The 20,357-nt window shown below is 41.3% G+C and overlaps 1 protein-coding gene across 1 annotated transcript; it reads right to left on the bottom strand.

Annotated features, from left to right (window-relative positions):
* Positions 1-2,485: 2,485 nt before the first annotated feature.
* Positions 2,486-20,300, bottom strand: VXN (vexin). The gene is made up of 6 exons (XM_067292339.1): positions 20,234-20,300; positions 15,602-15,657; positions 8,806-8,968; positions 5,088-5,149; positions 3,325-3,410; positions 2,486-2,672 (listed from the first exon to the last, which is right to left on the bottom strand). The coding sequence occupies exons 1-6, from the start codon at positions 20,298-20,300 to the stop codon at positions 2,486-2,488; spliced, it is 621 nt and encodes a 206-aa protein (XP_067148440.1).
* Positions 20,301-20,357: the final 57 nt, after the last annotated feature.

Genomic DNA, 20,357 nt, shown 5'->3' with positions numbered 1-20,357 from the left:
TCCTTCCTCAAGCAGAAGAAGGAAAAGCAGGAGGGGAAATTATCCCTCTGGGCTGAGTGTCTGTCTGGCTGTTGGGCCAGAGAAGGACTTCTGGTAAGAAGGAGGGGAGAAGATGCACCGGAGGCGACGTGATTTCTAGCTGTGATGTTTTCCCCAGTTTGTGAGAGTTATTGAGCACCTCTTAAAGGAAAAGCTTGTGACTGAAGCAGTGACGTATACCTGACCCTGAGATTTTATGAAGGTCTAGTTCATCATTCCTCCTTGATAGATTCTGGGTTGAGAGACTGGAGCCGGCTTGGGCAATATGAAAAGTCTCAGTATGTTTTTAAACTGAGCAGTTCCATCTTCTTCTCCAACGCATCCAGCCTGACATCATCCACTGTCCTCCCTGGAACCGCCAGGGATGTTGGCACTGTATGGCTAGTTGGACACCGGCCCCCACCAGCTACTGTGACACCCCGTGTGCCTCAGTTCTTCATGCAGTCGAGCAGTGAGCTCTTATGTGTGCTGCTCCTTCCGCTCACTTCTCAAGCTAACAGACTTGGTTGCTTTAGCAGCCTTCTCTCTTGAGCAGGCTGCACACTGGTGCCTTCAGCTGGTGGCCCCTGACACCAGTAACTGGAATATAAGAGCTCTGTCCTCCCTGGCCAGTGCACTGTGTGAAGCAACTTTAATTCACGTAAGAGACAGAGAGAGCTCCTTCCTTTTCTGTTGTTGGTAGATGGGGAAACTAAACAGCTACCCTGTAGTTTAGAATCCCATTTCTTGATAATCATTTAGGGATCTAAAAACAAACAAAACCCCACCAACCAAGGATGTTTTGCTTTAACAAATGTAAATGAGCCCACAAGCATCTTGCTTTTTAGTGCTGACTGGTCCTCATCAAGGAGTTATCTGGCCATGTCTTGTGTGCTGGAGATGTTATCTGTGGATAACTGACCAAATCTATAACTGTGTAATCTGAGGCTTCCTCAATCTTGCTCTGTAAGAGAAACTTGGAATATGTTTTTTTCTAAGTCCAGGTTGAAGAAGATCGTAACACAGGCAGTGGATGAAGTCAGCAGAAATTACCCCAAATGCAGAAACTACCCAAGAAATTCTTGTATGGGGGGGAAGAAACTGTAACTCCAATTAATGCTGCCTGTTGCAGTAGTGCAATTTGGACCATTTCATGCAGTGCATCCTCCTCACGTTGGTACTGTGGCACTGCATGTGATAGTATCTCAGTACAGTTTACTATTCTGGCTGCAGGCAAGCAAGTTTCATATTGGAGCTTCTTTCTTCCATTTCTATCTCTGAGTATGATCTTTATTTTTTCATTAAGGTTTTGGAGTCCTGGCAGTTTGATTAGAAGAGATCATTATTACTATGAGCTACAGAGCTACATTTCATCCAATTTTATATTTAAGGTTCTGTATTTAGACAAACTAAATTCTTTTATAATAACTAGGAGAGCACTTATGAAGCAAATATTATAATAAAATATTGCCTCTAACACTGCTCAAATATTTTGTATAACTTTCTTTTGTCATGGAAAACCAAGGGACCCTGATCAGCAATTTCTAAGTTGGAAAAAAGAATTAGCCATTTTTTTTTCAGCAAATCCCATTAAACTAATTAGCTGATAAGATCAGGTCTTCTATATACAACCATCTCACACCTGCACCATTTATGTATCTTCTCTTTCCTCCTAGCACCTTGTGCGCTTGGTGAAATACTCTACCACACAGGTAGATAGTAAGTTGCTGACTATTAGTTAATACATAAGCAGGGTCTATGGAAGAAAGTATCTTCTGAGTTACTCAATTGCTCATAAAGTTTGATCTGGCAGGACACTTTAAAACACCAATCATCTGTCACATAGTAAAATTTGGTAAATGTGTATTTGCAAACTTGCTATGTTCTGACTCACCCATTCTTTTAAAAATTTTGCATCTGTTCACTCCTGTCTTGAAACATCAAAACTGAAGAAAAAAGATGTTTAGCATATGTCAGTCAACCAAGCATATCATAAGATGCAGTTTTTAACTCACACTTCAGAGGAAAAGATATGAGAGGGGGGGAAAGGACAAGCAGTGGTACAGAATGAACAAACCCCTGAGATTTAATGGCACTCTATAATTGGTCTGACAAACTTCTTGGTAGGTTTTTCTTATTGTGAGTCTGAGCTGACTAAGACAGACCATGTAAAATAGTGAATGTGTCAGCAAAAGTTTCAGCATCGCTGAGTCAAGACATAAATCTATTGGAATATTTGGGATTCTAGTATGTCACAACAAAGAAAGGCTAGTGAGTCATATCATATTAACTAACTGTTTTTTTACCTTAATTATCTTTTCTCCTATCTCTCTGAGATAATGGCATCAAGTGACAAAAATGATATCATTTCCCTGGATGACCTGTGCTGTGTCGGTTCCACATCAATCCTAAAGCCTCTTGTTCTGGCTAACGGAATTTCTGTCTTTCCAAGTGACGCTGAGACTTATCAGTCTGCCTCAAAGGCACTGTTTGTTGCTCCCAGATACTCTGACTTCTTCTTGTGCTTCATCAACATCTTCCTCAGGAGGCTGGGTGTCCCACACAGGTTGCCTCCTGTGAGAGGTAAAGAAGCTTCTGCTCCTGGTGGTAGGGTCAGGTCATATTCTGTGGTCTTCCTCAAGCGCTGTCCATGGCTAGCAAATAAAGCACAAAAGGGCATAAAGCATTTATCTCTGTGGTCCTTCTTCCATGTTTATGATAACCAGCCACTGAAAAACTAAGTGCAGCCCATTTGCAAAGGTATATTTGCAAAAAGTAGCAATGGAGTCATCTCAGATATCACCCAGATCCATTTTTGAGTTAATTGTATATTTATGGAGGTGAATTTATACTATGGTCAAACTCATCCTTAATTACACTTTAGAGACAAAATAGTTCTTTTTGTTTTAAAAATATTTAATTACATTTTCTAAACTGCCTTAGAGCAAATATTATAGACTACTTTAGGGGAAAAATTTAAATTTGGATTTAGACACTTTTTTCCTAGTGATCTAACAGAATCATAATGGACAGCAGGATATCTGTATAAACAGCCATAGTTAATGATATATTCAATATATTTTTTAGTCAATTCTTCCCTCCCTTTTGGGAAACAAGCAATAGTTCTTTACTATAAATCACTGAAGTTTTATAACTCTGATTCAGAGGAAATACTCAGTTGAGGAATTCTTTTTGTTTCTGGTGAGATGATGACCTACAACTGAGGTCACCTGTTCCTTTTCCTGACAGACAGCGCCCCGAGCACAGTTTCAGTAGGGTTGGCTGGAGGAATAGGAAGGGACTTACTCTTCTGTAAAAGTGCTGTCATCTGTGGGTGATTCTGTGACAGCCGCCTGTTTCACTGTGATATGGGTAACTGATGATGCTGGAAACTGCTGGAGGAAAAAGCACGTCATTAAGAAATAGCGCTGATGAATTGGAACCTGAGGTTAATCTGAGGAAAGAGGTTGTTTTAGGGAAATGAATGAATACTGTAAATCTCTTAATACAAGAAAGCAGGCTAAGAGATTGCTGATCTCTTACCCACACAAACACTGTTTGCTACTGTGAAGTCTCACTGCGTTCAATAAAGTGCTTATATGAGTAAGAATTACTCCCCTGAATTAAGGTGGGAAGTTTGCAAACCTTGTTTTTCAGCCTGGCTTCCCAGGGAAATGAGGCTTTTGTACAAACTGAGTGTGTAGCCTTCCTGGGAAGTGGCTTTCCTAACCATCACAATTTCTTAAACATTTTTAAACGTTTTCCTATTCTGTGGGGTGCTGTTCTGTGGTGTGGGAGGCCCAGGTTCAAACCTCAGTTCTGTCATCTTCCCACAAAGGTGCCTAATCATCAAGTTGCTCTGACTTCTCTCTTGTCCTCTCGATTTGATCATATGTTTCCCCTTGGAACTGAGTTGCTTTTTCTCATGAGCAGGCCGCTGAAGCTTGCAAGGGTATCCTGGCAAGAGTTTTGATGGTAGCTAAGGTGCGGGTTACTCAAAACCAGAAAAAAGGGTAAAAATTGTGACCTGCTCATTTCAGGTAATAACCACTGTTACTGATTTTACTGGGGATCCTGAAAAATTTGTTCATTTTATTTTCACTAATACATGGCAACTCAACTGTTCTTGACCAAACTTCCTTATGTCCCATGGGATTAATATGAGAGTGGATACTTTTAGATGCTCTGTAAGTATCCCAAGAAGTAAGAGTTAAAGATGCTTGAAACTGCTTTTACAAATATGCTTTGAAGATTAACCAGTTTAACTGTAGGTAGATGAGATTAGTTTAATTACACTTAATACTGCTGATTTTAACCATCCTTCAATATTGCACAGCTGTTTTTCTTGAGCATAGCCCAGCTAGCTAGTATACTGTAGCCATCTAAAAGAGCACCTGAAGCCATGCAGATTCTATAGCAAAATCTGGTTTTAGTCAGAAACTTTTCAAAGGGCTATTTTTGGTTTGAAAATCAAGTTTTTATAAAATGTAATGACTTTGAAAATTGTTTTTTATAAGAAAACCAGGAGGAAAGGAAAACATTTTAATAAAGCTGTGTCTTCCTTAGCCAAAACATTTTTGCCTCTCCATTACGAAATGAAATTTTAATTTTTGTATGATGATTTCCTTATTGACTCTTTATTGACATTTTTGATTGATCTGAGATGATTATTTTTTCAGGATAATGTGCTGGAAAATATGAATTATTTTGTTTGTTCCATTTTAGAAAGATATATTTTTTTCCTAATTTGTGAAATTCTCTGAGAAACACAAGGTTAAGTCCTGCCAAGTCTTGCAGAGGCCTTTCCACGCAAGTGGCTGAGGATCCAGAAAGGGAACGTGGCTTTTTCCATCCTACAAAGCTGCCTCTGTTCCCTGAGGGGCAGCAGTACTATGCCAGTCAGTGGCATTCTTTGGCATACATCATGTCTCAAAACCTTAAAGAAGACTGAGAAATTCTCTAAGTACTGCTACAGACAGACATATTGTTAATGTGGAACACATCATTAACAGGTACTAGGATTTAAAATGCATCAGACAGTGGTAGCTGGTCTTACTGTATTTACTTACTGAAGATTTTCTATCTGATTGGTGATTGCAGGACTTAGATGACTCTTGTTCAGAAATTCCCACTGCAAAGCATAAGAAACATGATGTTATCAGTAACTATTCCCCTGGCACATCTTGTATGAAAAGTATCCTTTCATGCATTTAAGCCAAGATATGAAAAGAGATAAGATTCAGATTGTGGTCCCACTAGATTTTATTACAGCCAAAAATGCAAAAGTTTTCTTCATTGTGACCATCTATTGTTATGTCAAAAAAAGTGATTTTGTAATTGCTTAAGTATTTCTGGAAGAATCAACTTGACTGCTTGAAATCAGACCTAGACTTTTGAAATGATAAGGTGAACTGTCCTAAGTAGGCCAAATGTGGGAGCCTTTACCCACTGCTAGCACTTATGTACGTATATAAAAAGAGCAGGCACATCTGCTGCTCCGTAGCAGAGGTTGGGTAACAGAGTTTTCATGTGCCTTGGAGTCCTGCTTCCAGGGTTGTCCCGTTTGGGAGGGGAGGGGTCATTCTCTTTTCTGGATTGACTGGAGGAGTCATTCTTCACTGGAGAGCAATGATGTGTGCTATGTCCAGCCTGTCAAAGGGAGGGATTTTAACCTTTCTGCCTGCCCATGGCTCTGCTGTCCTCAAACCTGCAGGTTAGCTTTCAATCACAAGTGAGTACTCTGATAACTTATCATATTCATGGTTAAATGCTTGCTGACATTCCTGCTAGTTGTGCCAAGGAAATAATTGAATGAGGGTTTCCAGATTTTTTTTCTCAGGCAGCCAAATTCTCCCATTCGGCTGTGGGAATGTGGATCTCTTTTCAATTTTTTTTCTGTTCCTGGCCATTTTCAGTTTTCTGCTGTCTTTAAAATGGTATTCAAGTAAGTGAATAGCAAGGATCTGCAGAAATACCAGCATTCACCAAGGTATAAGAAAGAATATGATTCAGAACTACTGCTGCCTATGGAGTGTAAATAATGATGGGAAACATCAGAAATAGCAGAGGTGCTGTTTATAGTACTGTCTCCAGCATGAGTTAGCAGTCAGAATTGTCTGCTCAATTTGGGGGAGATATCTGACCATGATAAATCTCTTAATTAGCCTTCCTCTTCCCACCCCAGCCCAGTGATTCCATTAGATACCTCACTGTATCCCTTACATCAAAGTTTAATTCAATTACTCCCTCTCATCTTGTATATGAGGTACTAACAGTATTTAGCAGGTGGCTCTGAGCATTAGAGCTTGAGCAAATGTCCACATTTTTATCTATTCTGTGTTGTTCTTATTTTGTATGATTCTTCCCTTCAGCATGTCCCTCTTCTTATTAGATATAGAAAATGTTCTGGCAAAGTTTTAGCAAAATATTTAAGCAAAAGTAAGTCCTCATGTCTTCAGGTTTGTAAGTGCTCATCAGGACAGAGGTGGCTGATTGCGTTGTGAATTCCACTTCCAGAAGATGCTACGGATGCCCAAGCATGGGATGGTAGTTACTCCACATCATTTATTCTAACTTGCCCTATGTCTCCAAGATGAGAAAACAGAATACTTGTTTCCTGGTTAAAACTGAAGAGTAAGTAAATACATTTTTTAGTTCATCTATCCACCCTGTGAAGCAAAGCACCACTCTTGTGTTTGAGCTCGGTCAGGAATTTCCTGCTCGTCCATGCTGGCCTTCTACTACACTTACTTGCCTTCCTGCATGCTGGGATTGACTGTCCTTGTGCCTGATACTGATACTGATACTGAATACTGATATTTCTACCGGGTTTCTAATGCCAGCGATAAGCTTGCTGAAGCTCTCATCTTTGCTCTTGTCCCTGTTCACTTCCTTTCGAAGTTTAAATGTTAACGCTATTACCCAGATTTTAAGTTGTGCTTGTATTAAATCTGAAGTCTCCTTAATATTCAAGAGGGCTTGTCTATGAAGGAAGCATGGAAAACACTACAGACGGGCCTGTTTCCAGTGAGGAAGCTGAAGGATGTCTTTTAAAGATGAAGTTTATGTAGAGCTCACATCAGCACAGAGATGAATGAGAACAGATCATGCATATCCTGGGACAAATGTACATACCTCATTTTGTATAGATTACACTGGCTTCCCTTCTGGTTGAGAAACAGCTGGAGAAACCTTTCTGGGCTCTTTCATTGCGCTTCATTCTTTGTATAGGTATTTATTGGTGCAGTGACTACTGAAACCTGAAGCTGTAGTGCAACATACTAAAGAGACCTATCTTTATTCACATACAAATATTTATAAACACTTCTATTCTTCTCCCCTTAAAATATTAAATTTGTAAAGTCAGGCACTCAAAAGTTATGAAACACCAGAACTGAAGCGAGGTTATTGCAGCCCCAGGGATCTAGACATTGTGATTCAGTCTCTAATTGTGACCACAAACTATTTTTCCACAGACTTTCTGCTTCATACAATACACCATATGGATGGTGTTCACTCAGAGGGTAGTTATTCATCCTTTTTTTTTGTTTTTGTTGTTCAGTACATGGCCCTATACTTAGTTTCTCCACTAGTAAACCCTCCTCTGAGGACAGAACTGCTTTTCCGTATTGATGATTGCTGTGGTCATCATCTGCACAAACATTTAAAAGAACAGCTTCATAATGTTCTGGGGAATAAGAAGCTATACTGGGGAAACAGGAGTCCCTCCTTTCTCCCCTGATGGCTCTGCTGCCCACTGCCCTGCAGCCAGTCGCAGCCACCCCTTCTCCATTCCTCCCTCCAGCCCCTAAGCCATTTGGCTCTTTGTTCAGCCATTTCTTGGCTCTCATCCCAGTTTTAGCTCTTTCCTTATGGTCCCAAGCTCAGTACACTCCTTCCTTGTTTCCCAGGTTCTGCTGCTGCCTAGTGTGTGTTCAGATCAGACGGCTTATGTGCAGTGCTGTTGCAGACTGGTGGTGTGAGAACATGCTCATTGACATATTGCTCTGTCATATGACAGAATCTGTTTGACACATTTAACAACTCTTAACAGCTAAACTTCCCCTGTCTCTGCCAAACACGTGCCAAACGGAATTTCTTCAAAGGCTTAGAACTTGGTTGTATCTATCTGGGTGGTTTTTCACAGGCATAGCAAAAAAGGTATTTTTGATAAAAAAAAAAATCCATCCCTTGCCAAATTTCATGGCTCTGCTCCAGCTTCTTCCCTTCAAGCGTAAGGCATCAAATTTGAAGGAACTAAGTGACCAGTCCAGTTATATTTATTCATTTGCTTGTTTATGCATTGGCAAATTCTATTTTTCCTTGATGCATTCTCAAAAATATGCTGATCTAGTTTTGGTTAAAAAAACACAATCAGATTTGAGGCTAACATCCAGAATCTAAAAGTTCATCCCAAATAGTTATGTGCTGGCACAATTCTAAGCAACTGAACAGAGATCTTATGTAATGAGATGAGTCAGGCAAACTCAGTAATAAGCAATTTATCATCTCCATCTGTACAATACTGTCAACTTTTGGAAAGGGAAAGTTTATGACTGAATAAAGCAAGCGCTGCTTTATTAGCTCTCTCTTCCAGGGAGCAGAGATATGCAATGCCATGATCATTATCTCATTATTATCACCGGACATTTTAAGCAAGGAAGAATCCTTTAGATACATAACAAAATGTCTGTTTCAATGCAAACCAGAGGACTGCAATGCCTAAAAATGTCCTGAAGCAACTGAGGTGGAGAAAGCTGAGCAATAAAGCCATATCTGAGGACTTACTGTGCTTGGCAGTGCACTTGGCAGGGCAGGGTGCCTGCTGCCCGCTCTGCGGGTGGCCCAGATGACGCACCTCATCATCTCTGTACAGCACCTGGAGGAGATCGCTGTGGTGGGGCTGTGGCTTGTCTGTCCTGTGGGGCCGGCAATCAGCTACTGTTATCACCTACAGGAAAGAGGCAAAACCATCCCTTTACACTTGGCCTTGGAGTGGGCTATATGTAGGCATGGCGCCATCCGTCAAGTCACCCTGGAGCAGCCTCTGTTGGTAACAGCATAGCACTTGATCTTGCTACTGCTTTACTGTCATTTGAAGAGGATACTGTCATTTGGGTGGGGATTGTGAGATCTGTGGGATTTCTTTTTGTTTTGCTCCTGACTCTGTGCATGAGGAGTATAAAAGTACTGGAAAAATCAAATATATTTTCTCTGTGACTCAGCTACTTAGTTGTACCTTTCTGTATTTTCTTCAAGAAGCTGAAATGTGGTCCTTTATAAATCTACTGATTTTGGATACCCACTCTGAGACAGCTTAAATTTAATTTCTTATTGCATCATGTCTTGGGCTATGTGAATGAAAAATGCTATTTCTTCAGGACTCTCCTGTCTCTTGGACTTGTTCACATTTTACACCCGGCCAATGATTATACAGAATACAAGACGGTGGAGAATTATGCTCCTAGACATCAATTTTCACAGAAATTAGCCCCCACAAACTCACTGGGAGCTGTATATTTGAACATTTGGCCCTATGTGTCTTAAATGGAGCTCCTGAAAATAAGTGGAAACAAAACAAAGTAGTTTTTGACACTGTTCACAATTAAACCATGTCACTCAGTGCCACAGGTAACTGTGCAGGTCAGAAGTAAAGTGAGTTTAAAAAAAATTGGCTAAGCTCAAAGCAGATAGGTCCATTGGTGACTCTTATCCAGGATGGTCCAGAAACAGTTGGATCATGAAGATTAAAGTCCTGACAGCAGGGAAAATGCATTTCATACTTTGTTTCTTAAATTCTTCCCTGAAGACCTACTGTCATACTAAGAAACAGAATACAAGTTAAACAGGCCAAAGATCCAAATCGGCAAGGAACCCAAGACATATGGCAACTTTTGAGACTGTTTCCAGTTAGTTTTACACTGTCATTTATTCTCTGTAATACTCTGGCAATAAATATTCTGTGGGCATCTAGTGTAATGTGTGTATTTCAGGATGCCTAAAACTTAGAAGACTGTTTATTAAATGTGCTCTTTTGCCAGCAAAAATCAATTCAAGCAACATAAAGAATAGCATTAGAAAGATGGAACCATGGAACGGAAGGACAAACTTGGCTGGCAGTAAGTTCCTTGCCTAGAAACTCCATGCATATTTTCCAGTCATAAGGTAGCCACAACACAGGGCTGGTGAGTGGGATGCAGGTGGTTGACAAAGGTCTGGATTTCTGCCGTGAACCATATCTTAGCTAAGCAAGGTCAAGACCCATGGACTCAAAACACTGGCCACCAGCATCCTCTCAATAACACTCGACGCTGGCCAGCAATTAATAAGATGCCCAAAATAAGGCAATTTTCCTTTTTTTTTTCCCAGCGACTTTTCAGTGGTGGGAGGCACAGTGATTGGAAGTAAGAAGATACTTTTCAAATGAATACAACCAAATTTACTTTAACGTTAGTATAGCTTGGCTAGGAATAGCCTTCTTGGGCTATATCTGTTGTTGACGTAACACCTGTCATTTAATATACTTGTGCTCCCTTTGCTAACTTGTAAAAGAAATATTTGACAAATGACATCATAGGTAAGCTTAGCTATAGATAAACTGGTTATTGCAATATGTAAATTCAAAATACTGCTTAATAGTAAAAATGAATGTTGGCTGCACTGTATATTTTGTGTCTTATTATGTTGGAAGAACAAGTGAAAAGCAGTTACTTGCATCCTACTGATGACTGATAGTTGCCATGTACCTGTTTACATGTAAATGCAGATATTTTATCTCATGGCTGAGATCAGAAATCAGCAATCAACTAGCCTGGTATTGGCATAGAAAAAGCCTTACTTCATCTACTGATATGCCTTCTGCTTCTAACATGCATTCAAGATAAAAGCAAGACAGCATTCAAGCATGTGCCTTCACATAAAGTTATTCATTTTCTTTAAAGATGTTTGAATTCAGTTTACCATTAATTTGCAATATTCTGTGTACATAAAATTTTACACAGATTTATAGATGCATGCAATAGATATTTCCCAAAACAAGAAAAAAAGAAAAACTCAAACCAGATCACTTTTTACTTTTTTGATTCCATGTACCCTCAAAAGTCCAGAGAAGACTACATAGTTCCTGATGACCAGCAGGACAAGGAGCAGAAACTGACTTCTGAGACCCAACAGTAGGCAAAAATACTAGTGGTAAGGGCTGGTGAGGCAACCACAGTCTAATCCAAGACGTAAGAGGGGCTTTCTTTTAGTTCAGTGGATTTTGGCACACAGCCTAACACAGTCCCTGTTCCATAAGCTACTTAAGAACGTTTAGTGTTAAGTTAAAGTCAAAGGGATTGCTACTGTCCTTGAAGATAAGCATGTGCTAAGGAATGCTAGCAACTGGGGCCTAGCTCTGCTGACCAAGAATTTGGCACTGCAGGAAGAGAGCCAAGCCTCAGCATCACTCAGATAATTCAGAAATAAGCATGATGCCAGAGGATGCCGGTGGTGGGAGGCCTCCTGTTGCTGCTTAAACAGTTCAAGCTGGCTCTCTTCCAGCTGCCACTGGACTGGTTCCAGGACCTCCCCATCCCTCTGCAGCAGCTCCTCGCGTGCTGCAGGCTCCTGTGCCCTGGCACGGGTGTGCAGCCCAGGGCCTTGACCTGACCACCCAAACTGTGGAAGCTGGTTGCCAGAGGGACTGCCCTACATCACCACAGTGACATCAGTGGAGACACACTCTTTCATTGCCAACGAGATGAGGCCACGGCTGGCAGGGGTCTTCCGTGGCAGCCCCTCTGCCTTGGAGTTTGCCTTGCTTGAACTGAGCTCGTCCAGCTTTCAAGGTATGCTACAAAGCCCAGCTTTTCTCACAAGCTTTGGAAATGTGTCTAGTGCTCTTGTTCATACCCAGTCCTCTTTGGCGCATGACAGAAAATGCCTGCAGCCCTCTCCTACTCAGATGTAATGAACCTGAGTTCCCTTCTTTTACTTGGTCTTGGAAAGAACAGTTTAGGTAAGTATGATGCTGGCTGTAACAATCCCTAATCTTGAAAGTGGCTTACTTTATCAGTGTAAACCACCATTGACTTGAAACTTAACAGTCTGCCTATACATTGCTAAGCATAAATTTCATTTGAATAAATAAAAAAAAATTAGAGGGGAAGGAAGCAGGCTTTTTAACTCCATTAATAGCAGGAGTTACTTAGCCACATCATCTATGTTTTTAAGACTTCTTGTTTACATTTAATATCAGTAGTGCCAATAGGCCTTCAAGCAAAAGGATCTATATGAATAGGTTATATTGCCATTTTCCGTTACAGTCAGACACAACACCACAAACTCTAAAGCACATCCTCAGTTAACATGTTTGTTTGCTGCATTTGGCAGTAGTACATTTTCTGAGTTTCTTATCTCCTACTGAAAAATTTCACTGTGATTTTGGTTGCCTCACCCATTACTGTAATACGTAAAGACTTTTCTAGGTCAGGAAACTAAACCTGGTGTAGCACAGTGCTGATCTAAACTAGAGCTGACATTTCTTTAGGGCACCGAGGGTAAGGCACAAGCATCAGCTTGAAGTCGCTTTTCTTTTCTAAATGTAACAGAAAATTTAAATCTGTGTGAATGGCAGAGTCATCCAAACTAAGTGGAAGTACTGAGCTGCTCTCCAGATAATTACTGTTTTTAAAACCTGTAAGTCGCCTGGCTGGCTCATTCTGTTTGCAGGGTGCAGATTCTGAATTCAGAGCTCAGCAAAGCATCCTTTTTGTGGCCTTCACTGTGCATGGGAGAGTGCTGAGGCCTGGCACACCTTACTGAAATTAGCCAGAGAGCAATGTTAAATGGGGAACACGGAGGACACCGGAATGCTGTAGAGGAGCACAGAGACTATCCCAACCACTCAGTCAGTGCTCTTGGAACCAAAATCCCACTATCAAACAAACAATCAAAAAAGGTCACAATTAAACATCTAGCTTTGGATAAAACTTTGAAGCTTAGTGGCTGAACAAGTAAGTGTTGTTAATGGGGGAAATGACATTTTTAGAGCTAAGCTCTTCTTGATGATCTAATGTTTATCTATCTGACTCTTAATGTGGCAGCACTAACATACACACTGGTATTTGCCATTTTTCTGCTAAGTAGTCAGGTATTGGTGTCAAGACTCTTTAGAGTTGTAATCAAAGGATTTGGGGGATGGGAGAACATGGGAAGAGAAGGAAAGGATGTGCTATCGCTAGAAATAACTCTTAATAGGGCAATAGGAACTGCAAATAAGCATATTGAGGAAATATTTAATTTAAAAAAGAAAATGTTTCCCCCTTTCACTGTCATGATTGTGCTTCTGGGATGGATTCTTGAATGTGATGGAAGTTACCTCACAAGGTCAGTCATTTCACTGTTAAATCACTTTTAATGCTACATGACTTGAGAGTTTCTGCTATGAAAAAAAATCTGGCAGATGTCCATGCTGCTTGCTATTTTTGCCCTAGTCTCGGATTAAAGTTGTGCATCCACTGCAATTACCAGAGCAGAAGATCTCATGTTAGCTGAGGCATTTCTACAGCACCAACAGCAGGTGCAGAAGTAAAAGTGAAAAATAAAGAATCATTCTGCTACTCTTGTGTGGGTCTAGAAATTGGCAATCACAACTTCCTCAGAGGCATGTATGTTCCAGCACATGCAATTTATTTGAATGATTTCGCATTAGCTATAAGCAGCTGCATCATACTGAAAGAGGGAAATGCACAAATCTAAGAGTTGACTGTGCAGATTGCTTTGGTTTGAAAGCCTTCCTTATTTTCTTAGCTGGATCTGCAGACTATTCCTTATGCCTGGTACTCCCACGCTAATATGATGCTGTCTGCATCGTGAATAAGGGCCAACCAAAGGACAGCTTTAATTGAGGTCAGGAAAGTCCCAAAGGAAGAAAAATTCTATAAAAATACAGTGACAAGACAGGGACTTTCTTCTCTTATTTTCTTAGGCCTATATAAGTATAGTGCTGCTACAAAACTTCCCCTGGGAAGTGGTATACAGCAAGTGGGAAAAGGGAAGACCATGGAGCAAAATATTTCAAAGAAGTGAATGCTAGAGAAGGGACAAGTCTGTAGTGAGACTACTTTGACAGAAGAGTCTCAAAGCTTACAAAAAGTGCTTTAGCATGCACTACAGAGAGAGAGGCTGTCATTCCTACAAGAGAACACTGCAATAAAAGGGTCATGAAAGGTGGTGTGAATGGGCCAAATGGGTTTAAGAAGGGAAAATTTGGAAAACTCAAACCCAGACTAATGTGTTGAAGTGTCTAAAATTGGAAAAAACATTTTATCAGAGTTCTATTATTGTTACTTTTATTATTATTATTTATTTAATAATGTTCAGAAGATAGAATCAAGTGCAAAATATTTACAGACCTATTGAAAAGAACTGCAACAAGTGAGAGTTACTCATACAGCTAAGAGAAAATGGGGAAGGAGAAAGAAGATGAGATTGTGTAGCACAGTGCTATGGGAAACTTGTAACTGTTTTTCTTCCTGAGGCAGGAGAGAGCACTGTGCTGGATGATGAGCAGAGCAAGGCTGTAGGAAGAAGAAAGGACTGCATTCAGCTGCAAGGTGACACTGTGCTCTTTAGCTGGCCTCCTTTGAGCAAGGGCCATGAAAAGTGGCTTGCACTTTTGCAGGGGTGTGATGCTACTCTCCCTCTGCTCTCACGTATTCCCATGCAGCAAGTTTAGATGGTTGGTGAACGCTGTGGTGCTGCAGACCGGGAGTAAAGAGAGCAGATTTATGTATGAAACACGGCCTAACTGCAGGAGAGCAAACGAGGGGATTAGCTGTTCTTCAGAGAACATCTTTCCTTCAGGAGTAAAAATATCAAACAACTAATTGAAGGCTCAGTTCTCAGTTTTTCTCTGCATTTTTGAAGGGTAGGTAGAGTAGAAAATGGAGTCAGGGCCACCTCTCTTTGGGAGCTTGGATTATCGAATTTGGGGGAGCACCTTTCTTGCAGGGACTTGGTAGAGCTCTGGCTACTGCCCTCAGTGCTGCTGTACCAGGGTGAGTACCGCAGAAAGGACAGGCAAGCGTCACTGAGATCCAGGGACAAGCGCTGTCTTGTCTCGGAGCCATCTTTTTGAGGTGAGGTTACAATCCATTGCTTTATACTTTTCTCCCAAATTCCCCAGAGAATGTGATACTGGCTCCTTGATTAATACAGTATTGTATATATAGAAGTATGCTTTGTTTGCTTTTCCGTCCCACCTGCCCCTCTGGCACTATTATTTGTGCTTTAGGAATATGAATTATGTCTGTGAATCCCTCAGATGACTTGCGCTGATAAGCTGTTTATTTGACTAGCTCTGCACAGAAAGATGGGCTTTTCTGAAGAGTTTAAAAAACCCTTCTGCTAATAAATATCTGCAACTTTCCAGAAACTCCCCTGTTTCCTGCCCCACTCCCTGCATCAGACAGTTACACTTTGTTGCCCCAGCTCTGAAAGATCTGCTTCCTATTTATCCATGGCATTTTTAAAGAATAAATTTAGCTAACTAGAATTAAAAAAAAAGAGAGAGCAGGAGAGAAAGAGAGATTTTTCTTACACTCTTTGTTAGGAGGTGGTGTGGAGTTTTGGCTCTTCTTCGGGCAGGACTACACGCTGTGGAGAGAATGGAAACACGATCAGGGCGCAGTTGAGGCAGACAGCCCAAATAACAGCTTCAACAGTGGTGCCCACTGAAAATGCTGTTTAGGATTTTGCTGGTTTGCAGTGGAAACTGGCACTTCTCCGCTGGGTGTGAGATAGGAGACCATAAGCAGACGCCCATTTGGGCTGCCGAAGTGGGCTTTCCAGCCTGGCTGGAGGAGAGCATGTCTCAGGAGACAGCCTGCCTACAAAGACGTGGGTAAACTCACCAGGCTGGTGTACGTGTGAAGGAAGTGAATGCCACAGTCCCCAAAAGAGAGCTGGGTGAGCTGCGTTTCCCAGCGTGCTAGAGCACCATGGAGGGCAGGTGCAGCCCTGGCTGCCAGCAGGCGCAGCTCGCAGCTCAGGCAGACCAGAATTGCCAACTCCCATAATTTTGTCAGGAGGTTCCTGATATTCAACACTTATCTTGAGGCCCTGTGTCAGCATGCGAGTGTGTCAGCTCTTCTGTTAACCCCCCCATACAGTTTGTGCCTGTGTGGGTATACAGAAAAGGTGAGGGCCTCAGAGAGCTTATGTTCAATAAAATAAATGATAACTGTGCCATTATTAAAAAAAACCCCTCATTTCAGTATTTTAAGCCACTTTTCATTACTTTGAGATGCTGTGGCTGTGCTACAGCAATGACATTTGGTTAAATAAAGGCCTCCATGAGAATGTACTGGGGGCTAGGAGGAAGACAGGGGCAGGGAAGGAAAGGTTTAAGGAGGATTTCAGCTGAAGCACTCACGCCCGAAGAAAGTCCTTTCTCTTAATGTCATCTCAGACTGTTTTCTAGCTATACAATACATCTATAGATATAGGGCAACAGCCATCCCAAAGTTTCTGCATTTCTGCCATAGGCTTCCAGGAAGAATCTTCTTTTTTTTGTACATGAGTTTTTGATCAGGCCTCTTACCCGCCAGTGTTTAGGACAGCAGCTCTTTCGTTTCAGAAATTAACTTCTCTCTCCATCCAGCTTCAAACATGACTAGCATATGCATTAGCTTTAAAAGAGGCCTATCCTTTCATCTAGATACAGACTTTTTCAGTAAGCTCAAACTGCCCTGTAAAGTCATTTCAGGTTTAATGCATTATGTCCACAGCAAAACATTTGCAGTAAGTCTAATCTTTTTTTTTTTTTTAATCCTCAAAATGACTCATTCAGTTCTTTCTTTAACTTGATGAGACATTTTGCTTGGAGTTTGCTTTCAATTTTATTTTTAAACCCATTAGGGCACCACAATCATAAGCAAAACAGAATCATTAGCCACTAGATGCACAAGCTACCAGAATCATAAGCAAAGTTTGTGATCAGATCAGACAATCCACTCGCACTGAAGTGAACGGGCTTTTTTGGACAAAGTGAAGATTGTTTAAATAGTTTTTGTTTCAGTTTGACTTGAAACTGGACTGAAAAACTCTGATTGTATCTTACCCATTGCACTTTAAAATTAGTACCCTCTCCTGTATTCAGGATATAAAAGTCATGACTGTAGGATTTAGTGGCCAATTACAGAAATAGGCAGCAAAATTCAGACGCAGGTTTAAAAACAATTGTCAATGCTGACCTTGAGGGGAAAGCACATGAATGGAGGGTTACTATTCAGGCTCAACTTCAAAGCCTCAAAAGGCCGTGGAGAATCAAGAAGGTTTGTTATGGAATCACAGGTGATTCTTATTCTCCGAATAAGCTTTCCTTTATGTTTTTGGGATCGGTTCAAACGCAGGAGTTCCAGCACTCATTACTGTTACGTATGACTGTTTGTACAGACTTTTGAAGGTATGGAAGCAGATGGAGTTCACTCAAAGCTTCTCATTATTGTAGCGAAATTCCTGCCTTGAGACGACAAGGGTAAGTCTTAAAGGACAGGCTTGCTGCTCCCGCTGCCTGAGGGGTTATGGGGATGAGTTGTAGCATCCTTACCTTCCTGGGAGCTGCTGCACCATACCCCAGCTTCTCCTTTGATGCCAGGAATAACAACTAGCCTGGCTTTCTAGGGCTGTGGCACAAGTAGAGCTGGCAGTGGGACCAAAGTCACTTTGCCTCACGATATGGTGTTGTAGGGAGGTTGTGTTTGTCCAAAAGCTGTCCTTAGCTACACAGTATAATATCAGCAATGCCTTGCAATTGTGATTTCTTCCTTGTACTAGCATGGAAGTTGCCTGGTTATCTACTATTAATATCCTTATTGCTCTTACTCAGAGCTTTCCTTCCAGGACAGGACTTTGCAGAGAAGAATATTTATGACTGAGCTTAGTATATAAATGGGAATGACAGGACAGGGTGAAGTTTAACACTTTCAACCCCAAACACTTCAGGTCAGTCCCCAGAGGGGGCACAGGAATAGCATGGCAGATTCCAGCTGTCCTGTCTGCTCCCTGCCAGCAAGGGAGGGCCCCCACTCTTCCCTCCTGGGTACTCCCAGGGGACCCTCCCTTTCGGTGGCAGGGAGCTGTTATGTTTGCTCACCATGTCTGGCAGTACTGTGGCCTTGATGTTGGCCCGGCTGGTCCTGCAGGTGGAGCAGGCAGGGGACACAGCCACAGAGAACATAAAAAGACTGCTGTCGGTGTGATGAGGCAGATGACTGTGCAAATTCAGTAGTGGAAATTCAGACATTTTGACAATTTTAGTGGGGGAAATATAGGCAAACTGGGAACTGTGGTGCTGCCAGCAACTAGCTTGCTGTTTTGAGGCTCTCAGCTTTAGACTAAGGCAGTTCACCATTCAAATCCTTTTGTGGATCCAGACCCTAGACTCCAATTTAAGATACTTAAATAAGTGGCCTGATTTTCAGAGATGTTGAATACCTGCAGCCGTCACTGAAAATCAGGCCACCATTTCAGATACCATAGTGAGAATTTACATACTGAGCATTTGGACCCCAATAGACAGAAAAAAAGTTTTACTCTATGCTTTGCCTGTAGTCAAATAGAACAGTAACACAGGAGGTGATATATCTTGTCCACGTTCCCTGCTAAGGACCCATTGAAGTACAGGGTGCTACACACTTAACTCATCACCAACAAGTTATCTGTATGCATGCAGTTTGAGAGTGTGCTAAGCTGCCAGCTTGATTATGCTCCGTTTTGAATGGGATGATATCCTCAAGGATCTCTACAGCCTTCTCCTGCATGGGAAACTTTATACTTTAAATCATGGTGAGTGCAGGATGAAAACCAGACAGACATAATGAAGGTATTTTTTTCTATGAATATGTTGTAACTTGCTTTTGAAGCTGCTGCAACCACCATTACTTCTGGAATTTCACAGTATGAGGAGTAAACTCATTAATTGCTCACAAGCAAAACACTAATTAAACCCAAGTGCAGAAAAGTTTAATGATACAAGGAATCATCTTCATGCCTCTCTGGCATTTCATGTATTTTACTGTACAGTGTGAGGAGCGCAGTTTATATATATTCCTTGTAGAAGGGAATACTGTTATGCTGGTACCACAATGAACAACACATAAATGTACCTAACAGTAGTAAGTATATGTACTCTCAGGGTATGTATGATCCACAGGCCGAATCACTGCCTGTCATCTGCCAGTTTAAGTGGCAAATGTCTTACATGGGCTGAAGAAAGGAATGGCATGAAAGGGAAGTCACAGCACCAGCAAACATGCAGTTACTTGAATAGCCATTGAAAGAAGAGTGAATCATGGAGCCAGACATAAGTGACCCACTCACACAGGAATACAAAGGCAGCAATGAAAACAGTGGGACTGCAGGGAAAACCCTGCAAACATGATTTTCTGCAGGGGGTGGGAGCAGAAAGGGAAGAATGAATTCTTGCAGATGATGTTTCTGGATTTGCCTATGAAAGGATGTTTGTATGTACAATCCAGATTTCAGGCAACAAAACAATTACAGTGATGGTCCACTGTCATTTCCACTTATATTCTGAAATTAAATAGCTGAGTGCTCATGCTTGCAGCTTCCAAGTAAAGATCTGATCTAGCCCCACAATTTGTTTTCCATGATTTTACCTGCTTTCTTCTTGTTGTTGCTGAAACATGCAGCTATTGAGTTTAAACTAATTTGTTCAATCAAATGCATGCAGACTGGGCTTTGTCCGGTTCTTACTCTTCATTACAAGCAATTAATGTTAATCATGCATTCATTCTGAGGGCATGGCTTTGGAAATGTTCCACTTATTGAACCAGCGTACTTAAATTCAACATTCAGGCAGTTCACCCAGTTCATCTGAGCTGCTAACTGCTCACAGAACTTCATTTTCTTTTCTATTGCATAGAATAGCCATACAGTTGCAAGCTGTCACTTTAGCAATTACCTCATAGGTATATGAACGCTGATTCCAGATCTCCCAGTTTTGCCTGTGCAAGGATTTTACACAGCCACAATGTCTAAGCACCTGCACGGATTAGCTCTAGGAGCAAGCAGAGAGCACTGAACTGCAAGCACAGCACAGCAGAACAAACAGACCAGCATATCACTTCAGAGATTTCTCTAATGATAAAACATTCCATTCATCTAAAAGACAACATCGGATCTGTTATTCTCGTTTCCATGTACTCACATTTGGATGAAATCACAGTGGCGAAAACTTCTAAATTTTCATCGCTGCAGCTGTAAATCTGATGCATTTTTCCACCTCTCTCCACTGACTGCCTTTCAGCTTCATGCAACTACTCTGAACTTCT

This window comes from Apteryx mantelli, chromosome 2 (assembly GCF_036417845.1).
Source record: "Apteryx mantelli isolate bAptMan1 chromosome 2, bAptMan1.hap1, whole genome shotgun sequence".
In the NCBI taxonomy this organism is placed as follows: domain Eukaryota; kingdom Metazoa; phylum Chordata; class Aves; order Apterygiformes; family Apterygidae; genus Apteryx; species Apteryx mantelli.
The sequence above is the reverse complement of the archived record's forward strand: the minus strand, read 5'-3'. Positions and strand labels throughout refer to the sequence as shown.